Source organism: Exophiala mesophila (assembly GCF_000836275.1).
Source record: "Exophiala mesophila strain CBS 40295 unplaced genomic scaffold supercont1.3, whole genome shotgun sequence".
NCBI lineage: Eukaryota > Fungi > Ascomycota > Eurotiomycetes > Chaetothyriales > Herpotrichiellaceae > Exophiala > Exophiala mesophila.
The window spans coordinates 3,597,119-3,622,488 of record NW_015622506.1 but is presented as its reverse complement, the minus strand read 5'-3'; the positions used below and the strand labels follow the sequence as shown (position 1 = coordinate 3,622,488).

Below are 25,370 nucleotides of genomic sequence, written 5' to 3'. Positions count from 1 at the left end.
TTGACCTCTTCTACGCCGAGAACCCCATTGGCCATATTGGTGTCCTCTACCCAAAACAGGATAACCACCGCGCGGCCGCATCAAGCAGGAATTTTCCGATTGATGATTTTCAAAAGCTCGACATGTGTGAACAAGAATTACAGAGGTGGCGTGATCAAGTACCAGACGAGTTACTGCACCAGTCCCCCGTCCCGATTGTTTCTTCCTCGACCGAGGAGGCCGTTATTATACACCGGGCCTTTTTGGCCATGATGTATCGAGTGGCCCAATTCTGTCTGCACCGACCACGTGCCTTGGCAGATCGTATGGGCCTAGGAGCAGGTCATGATCAAATGAGGGCGTCACAAAAGTCTATGCGGGCTGCAGCCGAGAACCTCAACAAGATCATCATGGACTTGTACAGACTCGACCTGATGCGTCGTCTCCCTGGTACTGGTATCTCGTGTATCCTGACCATTAGCTGGAGTCACGTTTTCGATTTGCAATCTCCTAGTGACGAGATACGTCGAGAAGGGGCTCGCCGCTTCGAGGAATGCAAATTGGCACTCCGGGAGCTAGTGGACAGCAACGTGGCTGCAGAATGGGCCATTGCATTTCTGACGTTTGCAGCATCGCACGTTACCCGACTTTTTAAGCGACAACGAGTTCTTTCTGCTCCAACAGACAGTCTGGCAAGCTCAACGTCAAACTCAATACAGCATGCTACCACGACCACCACATCCCACCCCACCGGAAACATGGTGCAGGAGAATGACTCCTCGACGAGGGACTGGACTAACATCAATGCCATTGAGATGTATACTCGTCAGGGTTCCGGTGTTGGACTCTCCAACTACGAGGAATCTGCCCTCGGAACTGTCTTGAACCTGCCAGAAGATGAGTTCTTCAACTTAGATTTCTCCAACCTGACTGACATGTGGGTGGGTATGCCAACTGCAGACTGGGATTTATCGACCAATTCTCCCAGTTTGTGAGCTTCAACGGTGGAATCGCCGCAACATTCAAATATTCAATGTATATACCTCTCTATGAATACTCATTTGAAGGTTTCAATCTAGTTCTCAATATACCACGACAAATTGTTGGCCGGGTCCAGTTCTAGGCTTGTAAAGCCATTACCCAAGAATGCCCACTGGTTACCACTTCCGTACTCGATGTCGAAATCTTCGCCACGAATGTCTGAAATAAGCCGTCGAAACATCAGGGCACTTCCAGCAAATGCTGCTGTGACTCTTCCGTGAACCGTATTTCGCTTGAACCAACTCGAGCAGCCCTCTGACCAGACTAATGACTGATGGACGCCGTCACCATATCGGATCAAGTCGTCTACTGTCTTTGTCTTGGGCGTGACGGCCTTGATGTTTTCGGTGGCAATCTTACGGAGCCACTTGACGATATAGTCTCCCGTCCAGTTTATGGACTCCAACAAAGACCCGTGGGCGATAACGGCGTTAGGTCCCAGGAACATGAAGAAATTTGGCATGTCTCGAGCCGCCACCGATAGGTACGACTCAGGGTCGACCGCCCACTCCTGGCCCAGATCGACACCGTGACGACCGATCATGCGCCATTGTGGCCGCAGTGAGACATCGAACCCTGTTGCGCATGCGATCACGTCGACTTCAAAAGACCGTCCATCGGCCGTCACAATCGAGTTTTCTGTCACGGTGGTTACTGCACTGCTGACTAGCTCGACATTGGGGCGCAGAAGGGATTCTAGAAACCCCTCAGCTGGCGTGATGCGTTTACATCCAAGAGACCAAGTCGGTATCAGTTTGGCACACAAGTCAGGATCGTTTTGGAGTTTAGTCGCCATCTGCTTACGCGCAACTTCAGTGGCTGCTTTGTTCTCGACGGATCCCTTGATATAAGTGGGAAAGGCGCTGTTGATCTGGTGAATGATCCTCCGTCGATACTCGCGGTGAAAGTTGGGATCCTCTGAAAAGCGTTTCTTGTCCTCGTCGGTGAACGGCGGGTTTGGCCGGTCATCATCTTGTCGGCCCAGCAGTGCCGCAGGAGGCAGGGGCATATAGACGTAGTTGGCACTTCGTTGAACGGCAAGGATGTGGGTTCCTGGCAATTGAGCGAGCTTCGGCACAATCTGGACTCCCGATGAGCCATTTCCAATCACTGCAATTCTCTTGTTGGTATAGTCGTAGTTGGAATCCCACGACGCCGAATGACACTTATGCCCTTTGAAGCTGTCGAAGCCATCGATGTTCGGCCACCGCCATTTGTTAAGTACTCCCTGCCCGGAGACCAAGATGTCGGTATACTCGATGAAAGTTTCTTGTCCATTCTTTTCCACCGTCAGCTTCCACTGACTCGATTTCTCTTGCCAGATAGCTTCAGTTACTCGGTGGTTGAGTTTGACATCACGATCAAGATTCCACTTTTTCACTGTGCTCTTGATGTATTGTTGGATCTCAGCCCCAGACGCGTAGAAGTTATCCCAGTCTGGTTTGGGGTCAAATGGAAATGCCTGAGAGACTAATTAGTCCGATTAAATCGCTAAATTGACAGGAGAATTGGTTACGAACATAGATATGAGCCGGAACATCACATTGAATGCCAGGATAAGTATTAACCAGCCATGTTCCTCCAACATCGTGTCTCGCCTCATAGATAGTATGGTCTATCAAGGCTCCAACATCAGGATATTGATGTTGCAGCTTATGTGCGAATATCAGTCCGGAGAAGCCAGCGCCGACTGTGATCACCTTGAGCTTCTTCTGTGGTGTCCAGGCCGGGGCCCGGCTCGTTAGAGGATCAGTATTGCCATTGAGGAACTCGTGTCCACTGTCATAGGCGCCGTTGATACCAGCGCCTTTCATGTCGGCAGGTCTATGGACTGGGTTTTGATCGTTTGAGGATGTGGGAAGATGTTTGCTAGATGGCAAGACAATACTAGACTCGACAGGGACTTTGATCTCAGGCATGGCTCGACTACAAAGAGAATACTACGCCAGTCCGATGACATGGGTAATAAGTATATCGCTAGAAAAGATGCTAGGTTTCTATGATTCATCACAGAGGCAGAAACCGTCAACTCGAAGTGGCACGTTCTCTGTCAAACGTGGTGTTTGATCAACTCGAAACCTCGCATCAGTCCACCAGAGTTGCCCAAGGAACCATTTCTACCGACATATTTCCAAGCCACGCTTCGGGCTCACTCATCGATGAGTCTAGACTGGACTCCTCGGACCTGTTCTCACTTGTCCCATGGAAAAACTTCAAGGCCTTTGAAACTTTGATTTGGGGGGGGGGGACATCAGGCAGGACGTCTCGCAGGTCGGCCCACAATATTTAGGGTTACCAATAGGAGACCCACACCATCGTGCATTCAACCGGGGATAAAGTCCCAGGTCAGAATTCCGATTGGCCATACCAACGACATATTTATCCTGGCCCGAGGAAATGGTCCCTGGCTCAGGTCAAACGAGGGGAAGTTTGGCCGTGCCGTCGACCCCAGTCTCATCTCCCCGGATTTTTTTCCATTCTCATGTTTATCGTGGAGAGAAGTAGTTGGCGTGGAGAAAGAGGCGAAATGGTGAGCAGTCTGGAGTCTGTCAAAAAGGTCAGATGAGTGAGTGACCATATATAAAGTGATCAGAATCGCCCGCCATGTTGAAAGGGATCTTGAACCATCGATCAATTGGAGTCGACTCTCAGTCGTTTATCAAGATGCAGAACACCACCGCCAACACCACTGTTGTCAACCCTCGCGAGAAGTTGGCTGCCGATGTTCAAGAGAACTCCACCGTTGACTCTCAACATGCAATTGAGAAAATCGACGAGGCCTATGTCGAAGATGCAACGCCAGTCATCGACCGGGCCGCCGAGAGGAAACTCGTGCGAAAACAAGATCTCCTTATTCTTCCTCTTTTGGGCCTTGGATACTTGATGGGTGTATTGGTATGAAAAGGACTCTATTGTGTTTGGTTGGTTGACTGTGTCTCGAAACTGACGCTTCTGCTCTCTGCAGGACCGAAGCAACATTGGAAATGCCCGTCTCATGGGCATCCAGCAAGATCTCAATATGACAAATCATCAGTTCTTTCAGGTTCTGATGGTTACCTGTGAGTCGACGCCCATGTATTTATGCATACCTTGGGACAACAAATAGATTAACGCAGCTACTGCTCTCCAGATATCGGTTTCCTGGTTCTTCAGACCCCTGCAGCACTTCTGATGAAAATATTGGCTCCCCGCTGGGTTCTCGGCGGTTCGATCACAATGTTTGGCATGGTCGCCGCCTTGTTCGCAGTGGCCCGCGGTTTCGCTGATCTAATTGGTCTTCGTCTGGTACTGGGGTTTGGCGAGGCTATTGTCCCACTGTCTTTCTTGTATCTCAGCATGTGGTATAAGCATGACGAACTCGCTTTGAGAGGCGGTAGGTGTTGAACGATCATAAGACTGAATGTTTCTGGGAACTAATACAGCGGTCTCATCCAGGTCTGATCTATTGGTCGACTAGTGTCGCTAGCTTTGCAGGCGGCTTGATCGCATATGGTGTGGACAAGAACGTCCACAACGCTCACGGCATTAGAAGCTGGCAATGGTTGTTCATTGTAGAGGGAGTTCCAACTGTCGCTATTGGTCTCCTCATCATGGCGCTGTTGCCAGGATATCCGGACAAAGTCGTCGCCAAGGGGCATTTCTTATTCAATAGCTCCGAGAATGAACTTCTTCTCGCGCGAATCAAGGCCAGTACGTATTGACCTCTTTCCTACGAATCGTCGTTCTACCAGGGACTGACTAACTTCCAAAATAAAATAGGTCAGAATACAGCTGGTGCTAAAGTGGTTCCCCGCCAAATCTGGATTGCGATCAAGGATCCCAAAACATATCTAGGATCACTGATGCTTACTGCGGTGGGAACCAGCGCTGCCGCGTTCTCTGTCTTCTTACCGACGTTCATCAACGCCTTTGGATTCGATCGACTCACTTCTCAACTCTACACCATCATCCCCTACAGCTTCGCGGTGGTGTCGATGCCTCTAGCATGTTGGCTGTCAGATAAATACCAGCAACGTGGGATTGCAATGGCCGGGTGTCTTGGCTGCTGTCTCATTGGCATCATCATCATCCTAGCATCCCCAAATCCCACTGTATCCATGGCAGGCACCTGCTTTGTTGCCGCTGGCACATATCCAGGAAACCCCATCGCCGTCGCCTGGATCAGCACCATCCACGGAGGATACACCAAGAGAAGCACCGTCTATGGTATCCAACAGATTTTCATCAACAGTTTCATCATCATGGCAACCCAAGTCTTTGACACCCCACCCAAGTTCTACAAAGGCAATGGCATCCTGCTAGGCATCTTCGTTGTCGCCTTTTCTTGCACTGCCATTCTGTACTTTTGGCTGAGACACGAAAACCGCAAACGCGATGCTGCAGCCGAGGCCCGTCGTAATGGAACTGCACCACCACTGCCAGATGATATTGGTGACTTTGAGACTCTCTGTGATTATCATCCAAACTGGAGATATCCTCTGTGAGTCTGAAGAGGCCGGTAAAATCATCTATGGCAAGGCGGCATTAAGAAAGCCCAAAAAAGGGGGTGGCTCTACTTTTGCAGAATCTCAAGCTTCATGGGCCTGGTGGTATCAAGATCTTATAAAGGGTAAAGGGAGTACTTAATCCGCCGTAGGAGAGCCGCAAAGGCACGATGTACAGTCGTAACAATGATAGTTCTTCACTGTCTATGTCAGCTTCAACAAATGCACCTAAACTAAACATTTGTTGTTATTTTTGCCACTGTCACCATATCAACGTAAACCACAAAGAATAGATAGATGAACCATGCCCATTGGCACATTCGAATCCAGAGTTCGCTTGGAGGGAATTAGTACACAAAATGCTACAGACTAGAGATTCTCTGATGCTTCCGACGGGTAGGCCGTCTTTGTCTTCACTCTCGTCTCTAGAGATCTTAAGCAAATCACGGCAAAAGTGAAAACTGGATCAGCATCCACAAGTACCTGAGCCCATGTTGTTCTCTTCGATTCTACGCTTTTCGACGAAGTCTAGTGAGTGAAATCTCTCATTCCGACTACAAACCTCGACCAACCTCATGATCCCTGGCCAATGGACCGTCACACGGCACGAACACATCGCATTACTTTGAATCTTTTGCAGGTGGATAATCTCCAGACTGCCTTAACTCATGGAAAACCTCACTCGCGATAATGAGAGCATCTCTCCCAGCAGGGACGCCACAGTAAACCATTGCATGTCGACAAGCCTCGGCGACAGTTTCCTCCGTACATCCATTATAAACCGCGCAACGGATATGAATGCGCAGTTCAGGAGCTCTACCCAGTGCCGTCAACATGGCAATGTTCATCAATGCCCGTTCCCTGAATTCCAATCCTGGTCGAGCGTACCCAGACCAACAGACTTCGGATATGAATTCCTCGCTCACGGTTGAGAAGTAGTCCTTTTTCTAGATCGATAAATCATGGTCAGTTCGTGCAGAAGGATTTGACTAGTTTTGAATAGAGATAAGACTGACCATGGACGCCGCAACTGCGTCGACGTGTTTGTTTCCGGCAAACTTCCTCACCATCTGACGGCCCAGAGTGAGTTTGTCGACTGATTGGGGTGGTGTTCCATTGCTGGCAGACATGTTTTCTGGTTGTGAAGGAAAGGATGATGGCGTGTATGATAGAGATGAATAAATTCGATAGAATTCCTGATGATAAGAAGATTCGACAATTGTGTAACACTTCAGGTGTCCTATGGCTGATGTATTCCTGCAAAATAAAAGAGTCGGGTGTGTTTTACTTTTGACTAAACAGCCAACCCGACAGAGATGACTTCGACAAACCTAAGGAGAAGAATTCCACATTCCTCTCCCTCGGAATAGAAATCCTCAGTGTCACTTACCCTTGGCCGAGTCCATTTCCCGATAGTCACCGACGCAGACTGTGGAGTTGGTCTCGTTCTGGCGACTACTTGGCCCTCGTCGAAGATCTGTGTGTGCCCACGGCGGCGGCAACGGAAGGAAAACAACACATCAAGGGGTCCCCACAAAGGATAGAGCCTCTCGGATAATGTACTGTCCTCCTTACCAGCTCCGTGGCACAAGAGATATCCCCAGGTTCTGAACACGGCCTCCCCGCAAAATATACACTCCACTCCACGTTTCCGACTTTCCGATTTGTGGAACGGTAGGTATATTGAATTTACCCGTGGCTCAGCACAACAGTATAGTATGCCATTGGGCAAACCATCCTAACATGGCTCGTCCCTTTAGTGCTTGCAACCTTCCACGCTAGTACGAACTTCGATCTTCCCTAGGAATCAACACAGTTTGTTTCGGACCATGGGGAGGTCCAGACCAGAGACATTTGCTCCCTATTAGTATCTCCTGCCATATTTGTTCGGATCTAAATCTTCGCGGCATCATAGATCAGGACATAGACTTGTCGAATCAAAACTTGGTAAACATGCCTGTTGCTATCGTCACGGGGGCTTCGCGAGGGATTGGGAGAGCTGTCGCTCTCAGACTTGCCGATGATGGAATGGATATTGCCGTCTGTTTTCACTGGCATCCTTCTCTATTCATTTTCAGGTAGAGTGTCGGATGGGAATGATGATGGGCTGACTTTCTCTCTCTTAACAGATCAATGATCTCCCCAAGCAAGCACCGCTTCTTGAAAAGGTCAAGTCAGAGGTTGAGCAGAAAGGTAAGTACTAGTAGTTGTGATTGCAGTAGGGCAAATTCGGCTATAAATCAGTTTGTTTATTGCCGCTTTTGCTTCACAATGGTTGACATTTCCCGTGTTTCAGGTCGAAAGTGTCTCTGCTTTGCAGCTGATGTCGCCAACGAAGACCAAGTACGGGATATGGTGAAGAAGACGGTTGAAGCGTTCGGAGACCTATCAGTATGTCCGCTCTCCAAAGTATCAATCCACCAGTCCTAGTCTCACCTTGTACAGGTCATGGTAGCAAATGCGGGCATCATCATCCCAAAACCAATGATGGACACCGACATGGGCGAATTCAGTCTGATTATGAATGTGCGAGGCAGAGAGACCTATCAAACCCTTTCCAAGACTATGTCTTCAAGAATGGCCCCTAATATATGCTTCTAGGTCAATGTTATGGGCACATTCATCTGTTTTCGCGAAGCAGGTATGTGGAATCAACTCTCCCTTTCCATTTCGCCACAAGACTTTGACATCTAATGGCCACATTTAGCCCGTCAGATGATCGCTCAAGGAAAAGGAGGCCGCCTCATTGGAGCATCTTCCCTGGCTGCTCATCGACCAGTACGTACCCCAAACCGTATGCTTGTAGCACTTTGGCAGACTCAGCTTCTTTCTCTATACTGGCGACCTACTCATATGTTGTTCTCATTTAGTCACACGGATCAACCCCATACGCAGCCAGCAAATGGGCAGTTCGAGGATTGACACAGAGCATGGCATATGATCTGGCGGAACACAACATCAACGTAAGAACAGACCCTCCAAACACTGCGGGATTCGAAGAAAACAGCCAACTGATCATCTCATCTCGTCATTATAGGTAAATGGTATGAAAACAAATGCCCATTAATAGCATTTTATCAGTCTCAGCTCTAACTAACACTGTTCGACTGAAGCATACTGTCCTGGTCCTGTGGATACTCCGGTAGGTGATGAAGAAAACTCAATCGAAAACCAGTCAAGGGCTACTAGCTTATCTCGACAATATCATGTAGATGTGGGAGCAAATCGACGAGACTCTGGCCAAAGAACAAGGTCTCGAGAAGGGTGTGGCTTTTGCAAGATCTGTCGAAGCACGATGCGGTTTCAAGAGACCATCGGTAAGCATGTCTTTTCCTATCGTATCCTATCTTGGGATCCTAAGATTTTCTTCTAGAAACCTTGGTCGCTGACGATAAACATCTTTTGGTAGGTTCCTGATGATATTGCTGCAATGGTCAGTTTTCTCGCTGGGCCTGGATCCCGAAATATCACTGGACAAGCGTTGATTGTGGATGGCGGTATGTTTCTTCACTGTCTCTCCGAAGCACTCAGGGGTAATAATTGTCGTGTCGCTTACATTCTCGTCGACAGGTATTGCCTACTGATCGATCGCAAAAGCCTTTTAACATTCCGTGCATTGGGGCTCGAAGCATTGAGTCGATGTTCAACTTCTCGAACAATCCGTATTTGAGCTAAAGACAACAGATATATAGATGACAGTGGCATTAAGAGCAACAATGACTCTTTTGTGGAATGTTTTAAATGTTTTAAAATTGGTGACTTTTGGGGTATATGCGCCCTTTATTCCTTTTCCTCTCATGCTGCTTTTGTGCAGCCACAGTGATAGGACATGTATGTACTGTCACGGATCTCGGTCATCTAACATACAGTCCGGTGACTCCGTGACTGTGCCGTATTCTCGGTCTGATGTCTTTGCCGCCAGACCGCGGGCCATACTCAAGACCATGTAGTCTCTTGGTCAACTAGGCAGCCTTAGCAAGCTCATTCTTGACCCATCCAACCAACCCCCCCTTTGCAATGATTTCCTGCAAATTCTCAGGGAACTCTCCAATCTTCTCTTCCCATTGTTCCCCATTCTCCCCCTCCTGCACCACGATGACACTCCGGGTAATATCCCATGTCAGGGTCCATCCAGTACGCCGAGTGGGTACCTTGTTTTCCGAGAAGACAGCGCGAAGACGTTCCACCAGACGTGGTACTTCAAGACAAGGCAGTGCATTATTGACGCCATTCCGGACAAAAATGTTGGAGAAGCTGCCCGCCACAACAAGTGGAATATCCCTAGCCAGGAGAGCTGTAGCTGCTTGTTCTCTCGATGAGCCACACCCGAAATTGAATCCGGAGACGAGAATATCGCTGGGTTTTGTGATTGACCTGAACTCTGGGTCATAGTTTTCCATGCAGACTCGTGCCATATCTTCCCTTGTCATATCATCTTGATAAGTATATTTGCCGGCATATACGTTGTCGGTATCCAGATTATCAGCATCAGCGAAGATGATTTCACCAGTTATCTTGGACGGGAAGCCTGGGAGGATGTTCGTGCCTGATTGGGCAGCAGGATCATCGCCGAGACCAGCGGTCGTCTCAACCCTGTCGATCAGAGACTCGAGCTGCTCGAGAGCATTGCCGAGCTCGTTTTCGATTGTTGCAGGTTTTCCGGTGCCGTAACCATACTGGACGCCGTTGTAGTTCTCAGGCACCTGGTAGATGCCCGGACCTGAAAGAACGCCGTTTAAAGCGCTTGCAGCCACGACCTCGGGGCTACTGAGGTACGCATGAGCAACTTCTAGATGTCAGTCTTTCGGAGTGTTTGAAAAAGCAAGAGGAGAACCCACGTCTTGACCCGAGACGGCCCTTGAAATTGCGATTTGATGCAGAGATCCCAGTTTCGCCATCTTCTAATAGACCCGTGCCCTATGAAATGTTAACAATTGACGTAATTCCACATGCGGAGCGGTGACCACTTACCAGTCCGATACATGGGCCACATGAAGGTGGGAGAACAGTAGCTCCAGCTTCGACCAAGGTCTGCCAGCTACCTTCATCCTCAGCAATGGCCTGCTCACTGGCTGAAGCTGCTGCAATGTATAGCTTGACACCATCTGCAATCTTGGGGATTTTGCCACCATTTGACTTGGCGGCAGCTTGAAATACCTGGGCTGCAGCTTTGAGATCTGAACTTCGCGAGTTAGTGCAGCTAACAATGTATCCCTTGTTTATCTTGATGTTTTGTGCTGCGAGGTCATGCAGGGGTGTTGAGATTTTGACCGAGTTCGGCCCAGAGATATAAGGAGACAGAGTAGAAAGGTCAAGGTAGAGTTTCTTTGCATAGTGCGCTCCAGGGTCAGCCCGGAGAGGTGTGGAAAAGAGTTCGTCAACCATTTCGTGCGTAATTCGTTGTCGAGTCGTTCGGTGCTCTAGCATTGCTGCCTCTGTAGCCTTGTATCGCATCCACCGTTCTAGTGTCGTATCCAAGGGGAACTGTAAAAAGAAGAATTAGTCGGGTTCATAGAAATGCAGACTGTAGCTCAAGGAGGTGCCATACCATTGCGGATGTTGCAGACCATTCAGTCGACATGTTACTGATTGTCAGTCTGTCGTCCATGGGGATGCTCGCCATGGTTTCCTCCGATCCCACAAACTCAACACTGTGGTTCAGCACATCCAGTGGGAAAAGCCCACAAAGTGCAACAATAACGTCTTTCCCACGAACGCCTGGGGGTAGTGTCCCCAGAAGATTCACCTGCACGATTGGGGGGCACTGGAACCAACTCTTCCCAGTAGCGTATATTCCGGCCGCATCGGTTCTAACCAAAGCCACTCCCAAGCTTCCCAGGGCTCCGTACATGTTACTGTGACTGTCGGATCCAACGCATAATGTTCCTGGCCAAACAAAAAGCTCTTCCACCTAAGAGTCCGTTAGCAAACCAAAGGTCCCTAGTATGAATACGACGCAGAGAAGTATACCATGATTTGGTGGCCGATGCCATGACCTGCACCAAAAAAGTTGACGCCATGCTTCTTCGCAAACTCTTCTATCTGATGGTACTTCTTCAAGTTGCTGGGACTTGTGTTTTGTATATCATGATCAAGTGCAAAGACAAGCTGAGAAGGATCTTTAATCTTGGTAGCACCCGTCGACATAAATCGCATGGCCACAGGCCATGTATTGTCATGTGTGAGGCATCTGTGAGGTTGAATCTGGACGTAATCGCCGCTTCGAACAACTTTGCCCTTTGGAAGGCCAACCGAGTAACGCTGAAGGATCTTCTCCGTCAGCGTTTGTGGCGTTGTCACTTCATTTCCGGTCGCGAAGTTAGGCGGCGCTTGCTCTTGAGGGTTCGTCTGGAAGGAGGAGAGAGTAGTTGCGTAACAGCGAAATGAGCTGTGGTTATATTGGGAACGCGCAAGGCTTCGACGAGGGCTGTCACGAATGAGCGACCGAGCCAAAGGATTGGCTGTCACTACCTTTGAGGAAGATTAGCGTCTGCTAAATGCAAAATGTTTCAAGATAAAAGAGAGGAAGAATATCACCTACCACTCGACAAGACATGTTACCCCAGGCGCAAAGCGCAAACCTCTGGCAAGAATCAGTGTTGTAGACAGAAACCGAAAGAAATGATCAATGAAATGGCCGAGACTAAAAAAGTACAGTAGTAATAACCAAAAGCCGCTTTGCTAGTGGTCGAGTCATCCTCAGTCATGGGGGTGAACTCCAGAGCAGTGGGGGCAATTGAGGATCGCGTGCGCCGGGGTCGGCATCAATTTTTTCTTTTCGAGCATGGGTACACGTGATTTGACAGATAGTCACGTGGATATCATGTGACAGCCCCTTTCAAGCACGTGATAAGACTCCTCCAAATCGAAGACAAAGCAGATTGCAAGACGGCCACACACAACACATCCTTTATATTTTACACACGAGAGGGGTATTAGTGTGCTACAAGCACGGTATATAAGCACGGTCCTACTATACACGTCTCAGAGCCGTTGTAATAACCCCTGGACGACTGGCACCACGAAATTTGTCTCGATCTGTTCCCGGAACTTTAAGCGTCGGCATTGCACCTCGACTTTGTTATCCTTCAAGCCTTTGCCTAGTATCAGCAAGATGGGATATCCGATCATGTCTGCATCCTTCATCTTGAACGGGAGAGTGTTGAGCCGATCATCGATAATAGAATCAACGGGATTCCCTGGAACGCATGACAGGTTGTCGTACAACTCTTCCGCCAACTTTGCCTCCTCAGTCCTGTGGCTCAGTATCGCAACCTCAAATGGCGCTATGACCCTGGGCCAATTCAGGCCGTAGTTGTCTGACAGACACGAGGCGACGGCGGCGATCAGCCTTGAGACACCGATGCCATGACAGCCCATTTCCACCGGAGTCTTGACCTGGTTATGCTGCCCTTCGTGCCCTTCAATTGAGACATTGAGGCCCAATTTGGAGCTGTATCTCGTGCCAAGATGGAACGTATGCCCGATCTCAATCGCATGTTGAATGTCTATCTTTCCACTGTCGCATTGTGGACAGGGATCGCCTTGTTGAAGCTTCCGTAACCTGATGGGGTTCGGGCTGCCTTCAGCTGTTTGTACCACAAAGTATTGCATGTCGGCTGAAAATTCCTTCACGTCGGCCTGTACTTGTTCGGAAATGTCGTCAAATGAAACCTGGGAATCCAAGATATAATATACCGTGGGTTTCTGGGGTATCTTCTCGAGCTGTGTCGAAGTCCGGGCTTGATTGAAACGCTTGAGGGGGTTCTCAACACCAGTATCTAATTCAACCATGCGATTGAGGATGGCTTTCAGTATATACGAGTTGATTTCCTGGCGGGGAGCAGTTTCGGAACCTGGCTCACTTTGCTTTCGTGGTGCAAACGTCCTCACCAGCGTGAGGCCATCTTTGCTGACATAATCTTTCCGGAAGGATGGGATGGGTTTATCTTGGATAGAACCAGCCACGGGCACATCTTGCAAATTCTGGACTGAGAGGATTGGGGTCTGATCGACATACTCTTCGTTTCGGGCTAGGTCGCACTCGGAGCAGGTCAAGATTTGGTCTTCGCCGGCATGATTTGGAAAATGATACTCGTGACTCAAGTTCCCTCCCATGTTTCCCGAGTCTGCGCGAACTTCAACGTATTTGACTGTGAGTTCATCGAGAAAGTTCCGGTATCCCTGTCTGATCTCATCATACGTTCTGTGGGCATCTTGCTCTGTGGCATCAAAGGTATAAAGGTCTTTCATCAGAAATTCTCGACCCCGAAGGAGTCCACCTCGAGGACGGAGCTCATCTCGATACTTTCTTCCAATCTGATACAGCCGAACAGGAAGGCTTTTGGGGGAGGTGACTGCAGGTGCCATGAGGGTAGTTATCTCTTCCTCGTGAGTCGGTGCCAGGAGCAGAGAAATTTTCCGGCGATCTTTGAATTTGAAAAACTCCGAGTCAGACTGAAGACGCCCAGATTTCGCCCAGAGAGCTTGTGACGAGACAGATGATAATGAGACTTTGGATGCACCGAGTGATCTCATGTACTTGTCGATCAAACGCTCCAACTTTTCCTGGACGCGCAAACCTAAAGGCAACATATGAAAGATCCCTGCGTATGTCTGTCGTACATAACCAGCTTGCATGAGAAGTGTGGTCGCATCAGTCACAGCACCCTCCTTGACCTCCACACGGACGTGGGGTATCCAGAAAGAGCTGAGCCTCTGTCGAGAATCGGTATGGTTGAACCGTACCGAGCCATACTGACAACAGGGTCGACCAGCTTTGGGTCTCTGACCGGCTTGGGCAATTATGCGAAGCCTCATAACTTGCAGCTTGACATGAGTGTATCCCGCGTGCCCAACGTGGCGGTATTAGGATTAAGATAGAGATATATGATGTGGATTGATTCAGAGGTTGAAAATATAGCTCTCCAGATGACAGCCTATACTTGAATCGAGCAAAAGGTAGCAGTCAGATGTATATCATATTCAATGAGAAGAGAGGATGTTTTTCATTCACGAATCAGATGATGGAAAGGAGAATATGATTCTAGGCCCAAAGCGGTTGGCGCCATTTCGGAATTAATAGTAACTCCGGCTGCCGCAACTTTTTTTTGGAGTCGCTGCAGCAGATTCCGCATGTCGAAGAATATTCACACAGCGATACAACACGATGCGAAAACCCTATGAATACGAAACCAGCCCTTGAACACTATGGCTAAGACACAATCAAAGGGCCAGGACCCTCCTGTGTCAAGTGGAGCAGAAAATGACGTCTCATTGACATCTACAACTCAGCCTTCCACCGATGCCTTCAAAGACCTGCGATCCAAGATCCAAGCCCAGTTCCAGACTATCGATCGTAAAAAGAAGACGCCAAAGGGCAAGGCAAATGATGAAAAGGCCGACAAGAGCAAGACTACGGAGCCTCAAGAGGAAGAAGCCACCAGCGGAAAACGTGGGAAGAAGCGCGAACGCAATGGAAAAGTCAAACCCGAAGTGTCTAGCACATCAACACAACCTACAGACACGATCGCTGATGCCGACGAAGAGTTTCTTGCCGAAGTCAAACTGCTCGGTGGTACCTCTGAAGACCTCGATCTGATTGCTGACGTGGAAACCGACTCAGAAGTGGAGGGTGATATCGAAGCACCGCAGAAATCTCATCCCAAACGAAAATCTGAGGACCTTGACAAGGGCATACATAACATTCTCAAGGAGATAGCGCTAGCACAAGGCGATGTCGAAGCGGACGAAGATATCTCCGAGGAAGAGCCATCCGACGACGATGAACCTCAGTCCACATCGAAGGTCACTACACAAAAAATCACAAAAATCGAACGAGGAAAGCCTTCGAATTATATCTGCGAACTCAAGCCAGACTGGTTCAATATCGAGCAACCAAAGTTTGACTCTAATGCCCAGATCAAGTTTCGAGTGCCTGCTGCCACAATCGACGAGTTGCATGCATATGCCAAGCACTTGCTGGATGAAGAAAATCGCAAGCTCAGGGCGGCTCAACAATCATCCTCCTCCCAGTCTTTCTACAACACTGTCATTGCGTCTGGAACGCTGTCCGATAAGATATCTGCTCTGACTCTGGCAGTTCAAGACTCTCCAATTCACAATGTCCGAGCCCTCGAAACCTTGATCGGACTTGCCGGAAAACGCAGTCGATCGCAGGCTGTCGATGTTCTTCGGTCGCTCAAAGATCTCTTCGCCCAGGGATCATTACTTCCAGAGTCAAGACGCTTGTATGCGTTTGCCTCGCAACCTGCGTTGCCACATTTATTCACCAAGACCAAGCAATGGAAAAGAGGAGAAAAGCTGCCTCGAGGGCTGACAGAACAACATCTTGTCGTATGGGCCTACGAAGACTGGTTGAAGGAGCAATATTTTGAAGTGCTCAAAATTCTCGAAGTCTGGTGCAATGATGAGATTGAATTCTCCAAATCAAAGGCGCTCAGTTTTGTGTATGAGTTGTTGAAGGAGAAGCCTGAGCAGGAGTCCAATCTCCTACGTCTTCTTGTCAACAAACTTGGAGACCCGGTCAAGAAGATTGCGTCACAAGCATCATACCTTCTGATGCAGTTGCTGATCCACCATCCGGCCATGAAACCAATTGTCGTAGCAGCGATCGAAACGGATTTCATCTTTCGTCCCGGCCAAACCTTACACGCCAAGTACTACGCCGTTGTGACGCTGAATCAGACAACCTTGAGCACCAGAGAAGAAGAAGTGGCGATCAAGCTACTCGACATCTACTTTGGATTGTTCACCATTCTCCTGAAGTCTTACGAATTGCCAGAGGCTCCTGTGGCGGAAGAAGAGCCTCACGACGAACAGGAACCTCGAAGACGCAAGAAGCCGAAGAAACCAAAGGCCCCTGCGCAGCCGCAGGCAGAAGATCTGCGAGAAAAGCTGACGTCGGCGGTGTTGACGGGGGTGAACCGGGCATACCCTTATGCCGGTGACAGCCACAAGAGCTTTTCCGATCACATCGAGACATTGTTCAGGATTACCCATTCTTCCAACTTCAACACCAGCATTCAGGCCATGCTTTTGATCCAGCAGCTATCGACAACTCACAAATCATCCAACGATCGATTCTACCGAGTTTTGTATGAAACGCTCCTTGATCCACGACTATTATCAGCCTCAAAGCAGCAGCTTTACCTCAACCTCCTCCACAGGGCGCTCAAGGCTGATCTCAACCAGAAGCGGGTCAAGGCATTCGTCAAGAGACTGATACAAGTTCTGTCGCTGCATGATTCCTCATTCATAGTTGGGGCATTTTTTCTTTTGCAAGACCTGAAGTCCACCTTTCCATCGTTGGCAGGGTTGTTCGACGAGCCCGAAGATCACGACGATGAAGAAGAAGTCTTCCGGGACGTTGAAGAAGACGGTCAACCAGCACAGGATCTTGGAACGAGTGATGGTCATGTGAGGTTATACGATGGGCATAAGCGTGCCCCGGAACATGCCAACGCTGACAACAGCTGTGCCTGGGAAGTGCTACCATTTCTTGCCCATTTCCATCCTGCAGTTTCCCTCAGTGCGGACCATACTCTACGACATGCTAAATTGCCCGGAAAGCCCGACCTCAGCTTGCATACGCTCAGTCATTTCCTGGATAGGTTTGTCTATCGTAACCCCAAGTTAAGCGGAACAGGCCTGAAGGGCTCGTCAATTATGCAACCAATGGCGGCAGCGGACTCTCAAGGTGTTTTGATTGGCGATAGTTCAGGCGCACGCCGCAAAGTACCAGTCAACAGCGAAGAATTCCTAGTGAAGAAGGATGTGGCGGCAGAGGAAGTGTTCTTCCACCAATATTTTGCCAGCCTGGGCAAAGCACCGCTGAAGAAGGCGCTGAAGAAGCGCGACGATGAGGACGAGTCAGATGATGAAGATGAAGTGTTCAAGGCTATGATGGACAGTGCTCCTGATCTGGAAGGAGACGAGGAAAGTGATGACGATCTTGACCTCTCAGAACTTGATGCTGAGATGGACGCCTCGGATGCGGGCGAAGGAGTTTCCGATGATGAAGGCGTGGATATTGATCCTGCCCTCTTTGACGAGTCAGAAGATGATCTAATGGACTTGGACGAAGGCGTGACACTTGAGACAGAGGAATTCGGAGGGTTTGATGAAACCGATGAGGAAGAGATGCCTGCCAAGAAGAAGAAGAGCAAGGCTGCCAAACAGGAGAAGGCAAGGAAAAAGGCGCTGCCTACGTTTGCCTCAGTGGAGGATTATGCGAAGTTGATTGAGGATGATGAGAACGAAGATTTCTAGTGTCGGAGAGAACAGAGGAGTTTGAGGCTGTAATGGAGATCACGTGGAAAGTAGCTGCACAAAACGTGTCCAGTTGCCAGAGCTGCGATCTGGATCAGATACAAATCAGCAGACGATACTCGGCGAAAGGCTTGACAAGTATATCTGTGATCTCTTCTCTGCGGACGAATGGAGTGAGTGTATTTGCTTCATACAAGATTCTCGCAGCAACGGCCAGGGCCCCGACTGTAAAACCAATGACGAAAGAGGACGGGCGTCACAAAGACCGGGGTTCTTACGGGTGCTCTTTTCAAGCCTTCTTGGAGGATCTTGACGCATAAGCTTGGCCAACGCCACGCCAATCTCGTAACTGACAGGTTTGACTCCATGGCACGGTTGAGGGTGTTATGCACGATTCTATGGCTGTTTTCGAGCCATCAAACTAAAGTAATGGCCTTTGTGAAAAGGTGATGTGCTAGTTGTATGTTCAAATCATCTGTGAAAGTCGTGAGCATTGCCATCGACCGTGATAGAAGGATGATGTTACAAACCTCGAGAATTGTGGCCAAGTCTGCCAAGCTTTAGCGCAATGCTTCGTTCGCCTCATCAATCGCTCTTGCCGCAAGGCGAGGTGAGACGTAATCGCACCTGCCGCCGTAGGAACGGGCGCCTGTTGACTGCAATCATCACGTCAGCTTTTGCCTGCGTTGAGAAAAAGACGCCATAGTCATCTACTTTGGCCCAACATCGCTGTTGATGCACCGTCTTTGTCACAGGTATACCCTGCGACAAGCTGTGACTTTGACGGTACCAGGTGCCTTCTAGAGTTGCATCTCCGGGCTTAAACACAGAAGATCGAGCAGTACCCATGGCGCCATCCGCAAGGTTTGACTCTTCTGAATTATGACTGGCTCATAGCTTTATGCACAACTAATCCTCGACCCTCAACCCGCTCCTCGACCCGCTGAAGATCGTCAGTCGTTCTGCCACGCACGTCACCGTCTCAATGGTTCTGCATTTCACAAACCCCCGGGTCGCCTCGCCCGTGGAGTCGTCATTTTTTCCAACTTTGTCAAAGGTACCATTCCAACCTTTTATATCAGGGCAATTTTGCTATTCTTGTGTCTTTGCTATACGGTGAATCCATTGTAGGTCGACCTTCTAACTTTAGGACACTGCAACAATCTCGCACAGTCACATGCAGCCATCAATTCGCTGCGATCTCGATCTCCTTTTCTACGCCTGTTTCATACGGGCCGTCCGGGCTGTCAAGTGGCGTTGAACCATCCACCCTAAACTCCGAGACACCTGCTCACCATGTCACATATCAATGAAAAGAAAGAGGAGCCAGGTTTTGGGCAGTCGGGGTTTCTTCAGCCTGACGAAAATGGACCAACTGACGCACAAGACCGACGTTATTCCACTACCAGTGTCCATGGTCGCAGAATGAGTAGAATCGGTCCCCCACGCAAGTCGTCGTTGAATATAACCGATGATGCGGGCTCTGGCGATGAGTACAACAGGCTCGTGGAGATGGAGGCCAATGATGCCATCAAGTATAGGACATGTTCCTGGCAAAAGGTTAGTCTTCAGTGGATGCTTGAGAATGAAAAGGCTTCTCTAAACGGGCCTGGAAGCCTCATGACCGGACAATTTCTGACAAGGCATAGACTGCTGCATTGCTCTTCTCAGAGTATATCTGCCTGGCAATCATGTCGTTTCCCTATTCGTATTCCATCTTGGGCCTAGTCCCTGGCATCATCCTGACTGTTGTCCAAGCCGCATTTGTACTCTACACTTCTCTCATTGTCTGGTAAGCGAATGAAACTAGTTGGAAGAGCCATGTTCGTGCTAAAGTTTGTCAAGGGAGTTCTGTTTGCGCCATCCTGAGGTCAGAGATGTGTGTGATATTGGCCAGATGCTGTTTTGGAACTCCCAGATTGCATGGTACTTCACTGCCGTCATGTTTTTGCTCAATAATACGTTTATTCAAGGTCTGCATGTTCTGGTCATTTCGAGGTATCTGAATACGATGACAAGTGAGTACTTCTGCACACCTTCAAGCGTATGGTAATGCTGACGCTTGTCCAAAAGACCACAGTGTGTGCACCGTTGGTTTTGCCGCCATCGGAGCCGTCATCTCCTGGGTCTGTTCTATGCCTCGAACCTTCAACACCCTGTCGAAGCTCGCCGCTGCCTCGGCCGTCTTTACGTTCATCAGTGTTATCTTGGCGGCGGCGTTTGCAGGTGCAGAAGGGAAACATGGCACTGCGGGATATAACCCAGATCCTAATTTCATTAATGAGGCGGGCCAGAATATTGGTGGGGAGCCGCTGGTACTGGTAGTGCCCATGGCTGGAACGACTTTCGTTTCAGGCATGAATGCCTTCTTGAACATTGCATACACATTCATCGGGCAGATCACTTTGCCCAGTTTCATTGCCGAAATGAAGAACCCATACGACTTCCGCAAGGCTCTTTGGTTGGTGACCATCTGTGAGATTATTGTCTTTAGCCTGGTGGGCGGTATTGGTAAGTTGAAACAAAGCTGCCGAATTTGCAATCTCAGGCTGACAGCCAATGTAGTATACGGATACACGGGCACACAGTACAACACGGCTCCGGCTTTTGGCAGCCTGGGAAACGACGTGTACAAAAAGGTGTCATTTTCTTTCATGATCCCAACACTGATATTCTTGGGCGTCCTATACGCGTCAGTGTCTGCCCGGTTTCTCTTCTTCCGCATCTTTGAAGGTACTCGACACAAGACGAGTCACACAGTGGTTGGATGGCTGGCATGGGCAGGGATTTTGGCGGCGACGTGGATCATGGCATTCATCATTGCAGAAGTGATTCCATTCTTTGCGGATTTGCTATCCTTGATGAGCTCGCTATTTGATTCCTTTTTCGGCTGGATCTTCTGGGGGACGGCGTACATTAGGATGAGATACGCGGACCTAGGACCCCGGTTCTGGACGAAAAGAGGCATCCGTGGATGGATCGGGTTTCTGGTCAACATCTTCATCATCCTCGTGGGGTTCTTCTTCTTGGGTGCTGGCACTTATGTGAGTGGTTCTTTGACTGGTTCTTGGGAAGATCAATGGGAACAACAGATGACTAACATAATGACACTAGGCTTCGGTCGACAGCATCATCCTAGATTACGAGGCCGGAAATGTCAAGGGCGTTTTCACCTGTGCCGACAATTCATTGTGAGGGCACCAGTCAGCCTGAGCAGCTCGAGAGCAGATGAGCGTTTGACGGGTCCTGAGAATGACAAGAAGAACGAGGGAGGTAACCTATCTCGAAAGCGGCAGTGACATCGAGCGAATGGCCAATGCGTTGCACTAAAGAGGACAGATATATGGGTTGACGGGGGCCAGACAAATAGGTATTATTCTCGATTATTCTCATGATGATCAACGTAATTCCTGTGTATCTGAATAAGAAGTTAAGCAACTCTTCGTCTAAGAAAAAGCTTAGGTATCGGCGAGTTAGAGGACAGAAAAATCGCTTGTTCTTCCTCGCTTACTACTAACTGCACACCGCAAAGAATTATTTGTGGAATTGGTTGGTGTCACTGACGTCGGCAGTGATGGGGAATCAGATCTGGCACTAAAATTATCATCATGCCATCTCAGGCAACCCATTCAGGCCGTCTCGGCCGGGGGGACAGCCTGGGATCCTGTGGCCACTGACCACCCCTGCAAGTCGCCCGCTTACGCACGCAGAAAGGCACATGCGATAGGTAAGATCTCTAGGTTACCTTAAGTAGGAAGTCTCAAATGCCCACGCTTGCAACTACGAGCTGTGGAAGCCCCTGGAGTACGAGTACATTGGCCCCTCGGCATGCAGCCTTGCACAAGTCTCGCCTGAAACGTCAGTTCGGGTTCGTCCAGTAGTGGTAAAGGGGCCAAGCCCTCAGCCGTCGTTCTTCCATTCTTCTGCGCATTAGCCAGTGACGCCGCAGTTCAATTGGCAGATGCACTTCTCGAGACAGCATCCAACTCTCGCTTCAGCTAGAGGACATCGACGTCGACATCCCTCCACAGGATCGAATCCTTCTTGGGCTATTCACCGCTGCATCCATTCATCACCCTCTCTTGCCGTCGCGCAGTTTCTGGCATCATTCTTTCTCCCTCAGTACCTGCACTCAACAATTCCCCCAACCACTTTCAACCCACACCCTCCCTTTCCTCCTGCACAAAGAGGATTCACCGGTTTCGGCACACACTCATTCCCACTTCCCTCACCCTTTTACCCTCGACCCTCGACCCTTGACCCTTGATCCTCGACCCACAACTCCCACGTCCGTCAGGTAGAACAATTCTTCCCAGCTTATAACACACACCGCGTGGACGGAACAGAAGGGTGATGACCTGGAGGGATGAACAGGCATCACGCCTTAGCCAACGGCTACGGTGCCGGTAAGAAGCGCGACGACGATGTATACTATCTGTCAGAAAAATCCGACCTCGAGAGCAAATATATCTGGGGTGTTAACGACTTGGTCGACGATGAGAGATCAGACTCTGTATTTGGCCGACGCTTCGAGCCACGCAAGAAGGCTGTCTACAACCGGAACCGCTTAATTCGTTTGGCATTGCTCGCGGTCTCCTTCATTGCACTCCCATTATACTTTTTCTTTCCATCCTCCAAAAATCTTGCTTCGCTTTCATCCACCTCTTCTACCAAGTCGAGGGCCGGTGACGAGCTGCAAACTCTACGATATTACGACTTAGACGATGTGCAAGGCACCTCGGTGGGCTGGGAGAGAGAAGAAAGGGTTTTGCTGTGCACCCCATTACGAGACGCCGCTCCTCACCTGCCTATGTTCTTTTCCCATCTCCGAAACTTTACCTACCCTCACCATCTCATCGACTTGGCCTTTCTGGTTTCCGACTCCAAGGATGACACCGAAAGCTTGTTGACTCGCATGTTGGAAGATTTACAAGCCGATCCCGACCCGTCACAGCCATATGGAGAAATCTCCGTCATACACAAGGACTTTGGGCAAGCCGTGGGTCAAGATGTGGACAACCGTCACGGTTTCGCTGCACAGGCGGGCAGAAGAAAGCTCATGGCTCGAGCAAGAAATTGGCTGCTGAGTGCCGCCCTCAGACCTTACCATAGCTGGGTCTATTGGCGTGACGCTGATGTCGAGACGTGTCCTTTTACGGTCATTGAGGATCTGATGAGACATGATAGAGACATCATTGTGCCGAGTAAGTTGCGTTCACCCCTGCGATCGATCCGTCACTGACCCCTTGCAGATATCTGGCGCCCTCTCCCTGACTGGCTGGGCGGTGAGCAGCCTTATGATCTCAATTCCTGGCAAGAATCCGAAACTGCCATTGCTCTGGCCGAGACCCTGGACGAGGATGCCGTTATTGTCGAAGGTTATGCCGAGTATGCCACCTGGAGACCCCATCTCGCATATCTCCGCGATCCCTATGGTGACCCGGATGTCGAGATGGAGCTCGATGGTATTGGCGGCGTTTCCATCCTCGCCAAAGCCCGCGTATCGCGTGCCGGAGTCCACTTTCCTGCCTTTTCATTCGAGCGACACGCCGAGACGGAAGGTTTTGGGAAAATGGCGAAACGAATGGATTTTTCCGTGGTTGGCCTACCACATTACACAGTGTGGCATCTATACGAACCATCCGTGGACGATATCCGCCACATGGAAGAGATGGAAGCAGAGAAACGTGCTAGAGAAGGGCAAGAAAAAGAAGCTGCCGAGCTTGCACGTAAAGTCCAACAGACCTTCCAAACGGTGGACAAAGAGTGGGAAAAAGACAAGGCAGCGATTGCAGAAAGCGTGGCCAAGACGAAGCAGAAACAGAAGCCGAGTGGCGAGATTTCTGACGAGGATATAGACGACCGGGAACCGAACGAGGGCCCGGCTCAGGTTGCATCGCCCGGCAAGCTGATGGAAGACGACGTCGAACCTGTGGCTTTTGAACACTAAGCCTAGGCAGGCAGGTCAAGAATTCTCGACATCATTCTCGATTGGCAAACATGATTCAGGATTACATTACTGCTATGGGTACGACTAGGACTATGGGACCATGATAGACGGTGAGCGATCAATCCAGGCGGGCATACATTTATGGGATCAGGCGTTTGCAAGCCGGGTGGTGGGTATTTCGCCAAAAGCAGCATATTTTTGTGGGAGGTGTGGTTGAATGGCCAAAGATGGGTTCGAACCAGGAATCAAGCGGCCCTATCCATATATCTTGGAAGACGAGTGGATCGGTAACTGGTTCACAGAGGGTACTTGTAACATCATGACATCCCATGCCAGTTCAGAAATCCTCCGAAGTTGAAGCCAGGAGGTTGAGGTCGAAGGGACAGCACTGGTTATACCCGGCCGGAACGGTAACTAGGAGAACGTCTCGTCATGCGAGACTTGACTGGGAAGGATGGAAGGCGGTTGGAGATCAATTTCAAGTCAGGACATTAGCGTTGTACCAAAATAGAGGCAGGAATGGCAGACTAGAAGAGAAGTGTATCAACAGAAATGATGCATCCAGATATACTATGTACTCCGTACAGTATTGTGTCCTAACTTTGGAATGGCGATCATTAAAATGACGTCACATCGTGGAGGGCCGAGGGGCCAGCCCGCACGCGTCTGGGGCTTCTTCCCAAAGACGCGTCGAGACACGGTCACGGGACAACTAATTCTAAGTAAATCCCCCTCAAGTAGCAGTCGCAGGCAATACCATACAACCCCTACAACCACTACAACCTCAATACCCATTCCTTGAGAATATACCCCTTCCGTCGCCTGAGACCGACAACTGAAGAAATCTCATAGTCATGCTCGCCCTTCAGAGACCTGCACCTCACAAACAAGACAGGTGCACCCTCAATATCATGCCCTGTCGCATCCATCACAATGGCCCAACCAAAGTCACCAAACGATACTGGAACCCCGTCTCAACAGGTAGGTGTCTGTTGTACTGCTGCTGGAAATGAGCCGGTCTCTAGTACGGAATCATGGACTAGCGACCAGCTAACAATTATACCTCAACAGACTCCAATGAGACTCAAACATCATATTTCCGAGGCCGCAAGTTAAAAGGACGAGTAATCAAGATTGCGGATGGTTACGAAGGTACATACCTGTCTACCTACGTGTTATGCATGAATTTGCAAAACAGTGCTGTACACAGTGACTGACTGATATGTACATCTTATCATTACAGGCGTCGTCGCAGAATCCACTGATCGATATCTCCCACAACCCGCCAATCATACCTCTGTTCCCAGATATACTACCATCGATGATGACATTGAAATTGAAGAGGCAGACCAAGATGATGAAGATGAAGATGACGAACCTCCCGAACCAGTCCGGCTGTTGCAACAGGCCTCGACATTCAGCGAAGTCGTGGTTTGGGGTCACGATGCTGTACCTGACGCAGATGATTCCTTTGTAAAAGGCGTCCAGGATTGGATTGCTTTTGCTCAAGCTTTACATGGTCATCCTGGTGCGGTTGAGAAGGCTGATGATGACGACGAGAAGAAGACGGATGAATCGGTGTGAGATACGATGAGATGAGCTTCTCCTTGTTCAAGATGGAGAGG

At 49.5% G+C, this 25,370-nt stretch overlaps 8 protein-coding genes across 8 annotated transcripts; 5 read left to right on the top strand and 3 right to left on the bottom strand.

Moving 5' to 3' along the window:
• Positions 1–1,054: 1,054 nt before the first annotated feature.
• PV10_04829 (uncharacterized protein) lies at positions 1,055–2,939 on the bottom strand (the record flags this gene model as incomplete). Its single annotated transcript, XM_016369414.1, has 2 exons — positions 1,055–2,482; positions 2,541–2,939. The coding sequence occupies 2 exons, from the start codon at positions 2,937–2,939 to the stop codon at positions 1,055–1,057; spliced, it is 1,827 nt and encodes a 608-aa protein (XP_016225202.1).
• Positions 2,940–3,624: 685 nt separating this feature from the next.
• Positions 3,625–5,504, top strand: PV10_04828 (uncharacterized protein; the record flags this gene model as incomplete). The annotated part of the gene is made up of 5 exons (XM_016369413.1): positions 3,625–3,915; positions 3,986–4,079; positions 4,151–4,393; positions 4,456–4,710; positions 4,780–5,504. 5 exons carry the CDS (start codon positions 3,625–3,627, stop codon positions 5,502–5,504), a joined length of 1,608 nt encoding a protein of 535 aa, XP_016225201.1.
• Positions 5,505–9,228: 3,724 nt separating this feature from the next.
• PV10_04827 (homoaconitase) lies at positions 9,229–12,150 on the bottom strand. Its single transcript, XM_016369412.1, has 6 exons — positions 12,046–12,150; positions 11,475–11,975; positions 11,053–11,415; positions 10,476–10,988; positions 10,343–10,421; positions 9,229–10,290 (listed from the first exon to the last, which is right to left on the bottom strand). Exons 1-6 carry the CDS (start codon positions 12,058–12,060, stop codon positions 9,467–9,469), a joined length of 2,295 nt encoding a protein of 764 aa, XP_016225200.1. The 5' UTR covers positions 12,061–12,150; the 3' UTR covers positions 9,229–9,466.
• Positions 12,151–12,399: 249 nt separating this feature from the next.
• Positions 12,400–14,477, bottom strand: PV10_04826 (proline-tRNA ligase). The gene has a single exon (XM_016369411.1). The coding sequence runs from the start codon at positions 14,322–14,324 to the stop codon at positions 12,489–12,491; it is 1,836 nt and encodes a 611-aa protein (XP_016225199.1). The 5' UTR covers positions 14,325–14,477; the 3' UTR covers positions 12,400–12,488.
• Positions 14,478–14,666: 189 nt separating this feature from the next.
• PV10_04825 (uncharacterized protein) lies at positions 14,667–17,865 on the top strand. The gene has a single exon (XM_016369410.1). The coding sequence runs from the start codon at positions 14,715–14,717 to the stop codon at positions 17,793–17,795; it is 3,081 nt and encodes a 1,026-aa protein (XP_016225198.1). The 5' UTR covers positions 14,667–14,714; the 3' UTR covers positions 17,796–17,865.
• A 996-nt stretch (positions 17,866–18,861) lies between these two features.
• On the top strand, positions 18,862–21,151 carry PV10_04824 (uncharacterized protein). Its single transcript, XM_016369409.1, has 6 exons — positions 18,862–19,355; positions 19,445–19,587; positions 19,641–19,813; positions 19,869–20,306; positions 20,361–20,839; positions 20,910–21,151. The coding sequence occupies exons 1-6, from the start codon at positions 19,092–19,094 to the stop codon at positions 20,988–20,990; spliced, it is 1,578 nt and encodes a 525-aa protein (XP_016225197.1). The 5' UTR covers positions 18,862–19,091; the 3' UTR covers positions 20,991–21,151.
• Positions 21,152–21,764: 613 nt separating this feature from the next.
• On the top strand, positions 21,765–24,317 carry PV10_04823 (uncharacterized protein). The gene is made up of 2 exons (XM_016369408.1): positions 21,765–22,999; positions 23,048–24,317. Exons 1-2 carry the CDS (start codon positions 22,162–22,164, stop codon positions 23,743–23,745), a joined length of 1,536 nt encoding a protein of 511 aa, XP_016225196.1. The 5' UTR covers positions 21,765–22,161; the 3' UTR covers positions 23,746–24,317.
• A 339-nt stretch (positions 24,318–24,656) lies between these two features.
• On the top strand, positions 24,657–25,329 carry PV10_04822 (uncharacterized protein; the record flags this gene model as incomplete). The annotated part of the gene is made up of 3 exons (XM_016369407.1): positions 24,657–24,726; positions 24,817–24,897; positions 24,989–25,329. 3 exons carry the CDS (start codon positions 24,657–24,659, stop codon positions 25,327–25,329), a joined length of 492 nt encoding a protein of 163 aa, XP_016225195.1.
• Between the last annotated feature and the right edge of the window lie 41 nt (positions 25,330–25,370).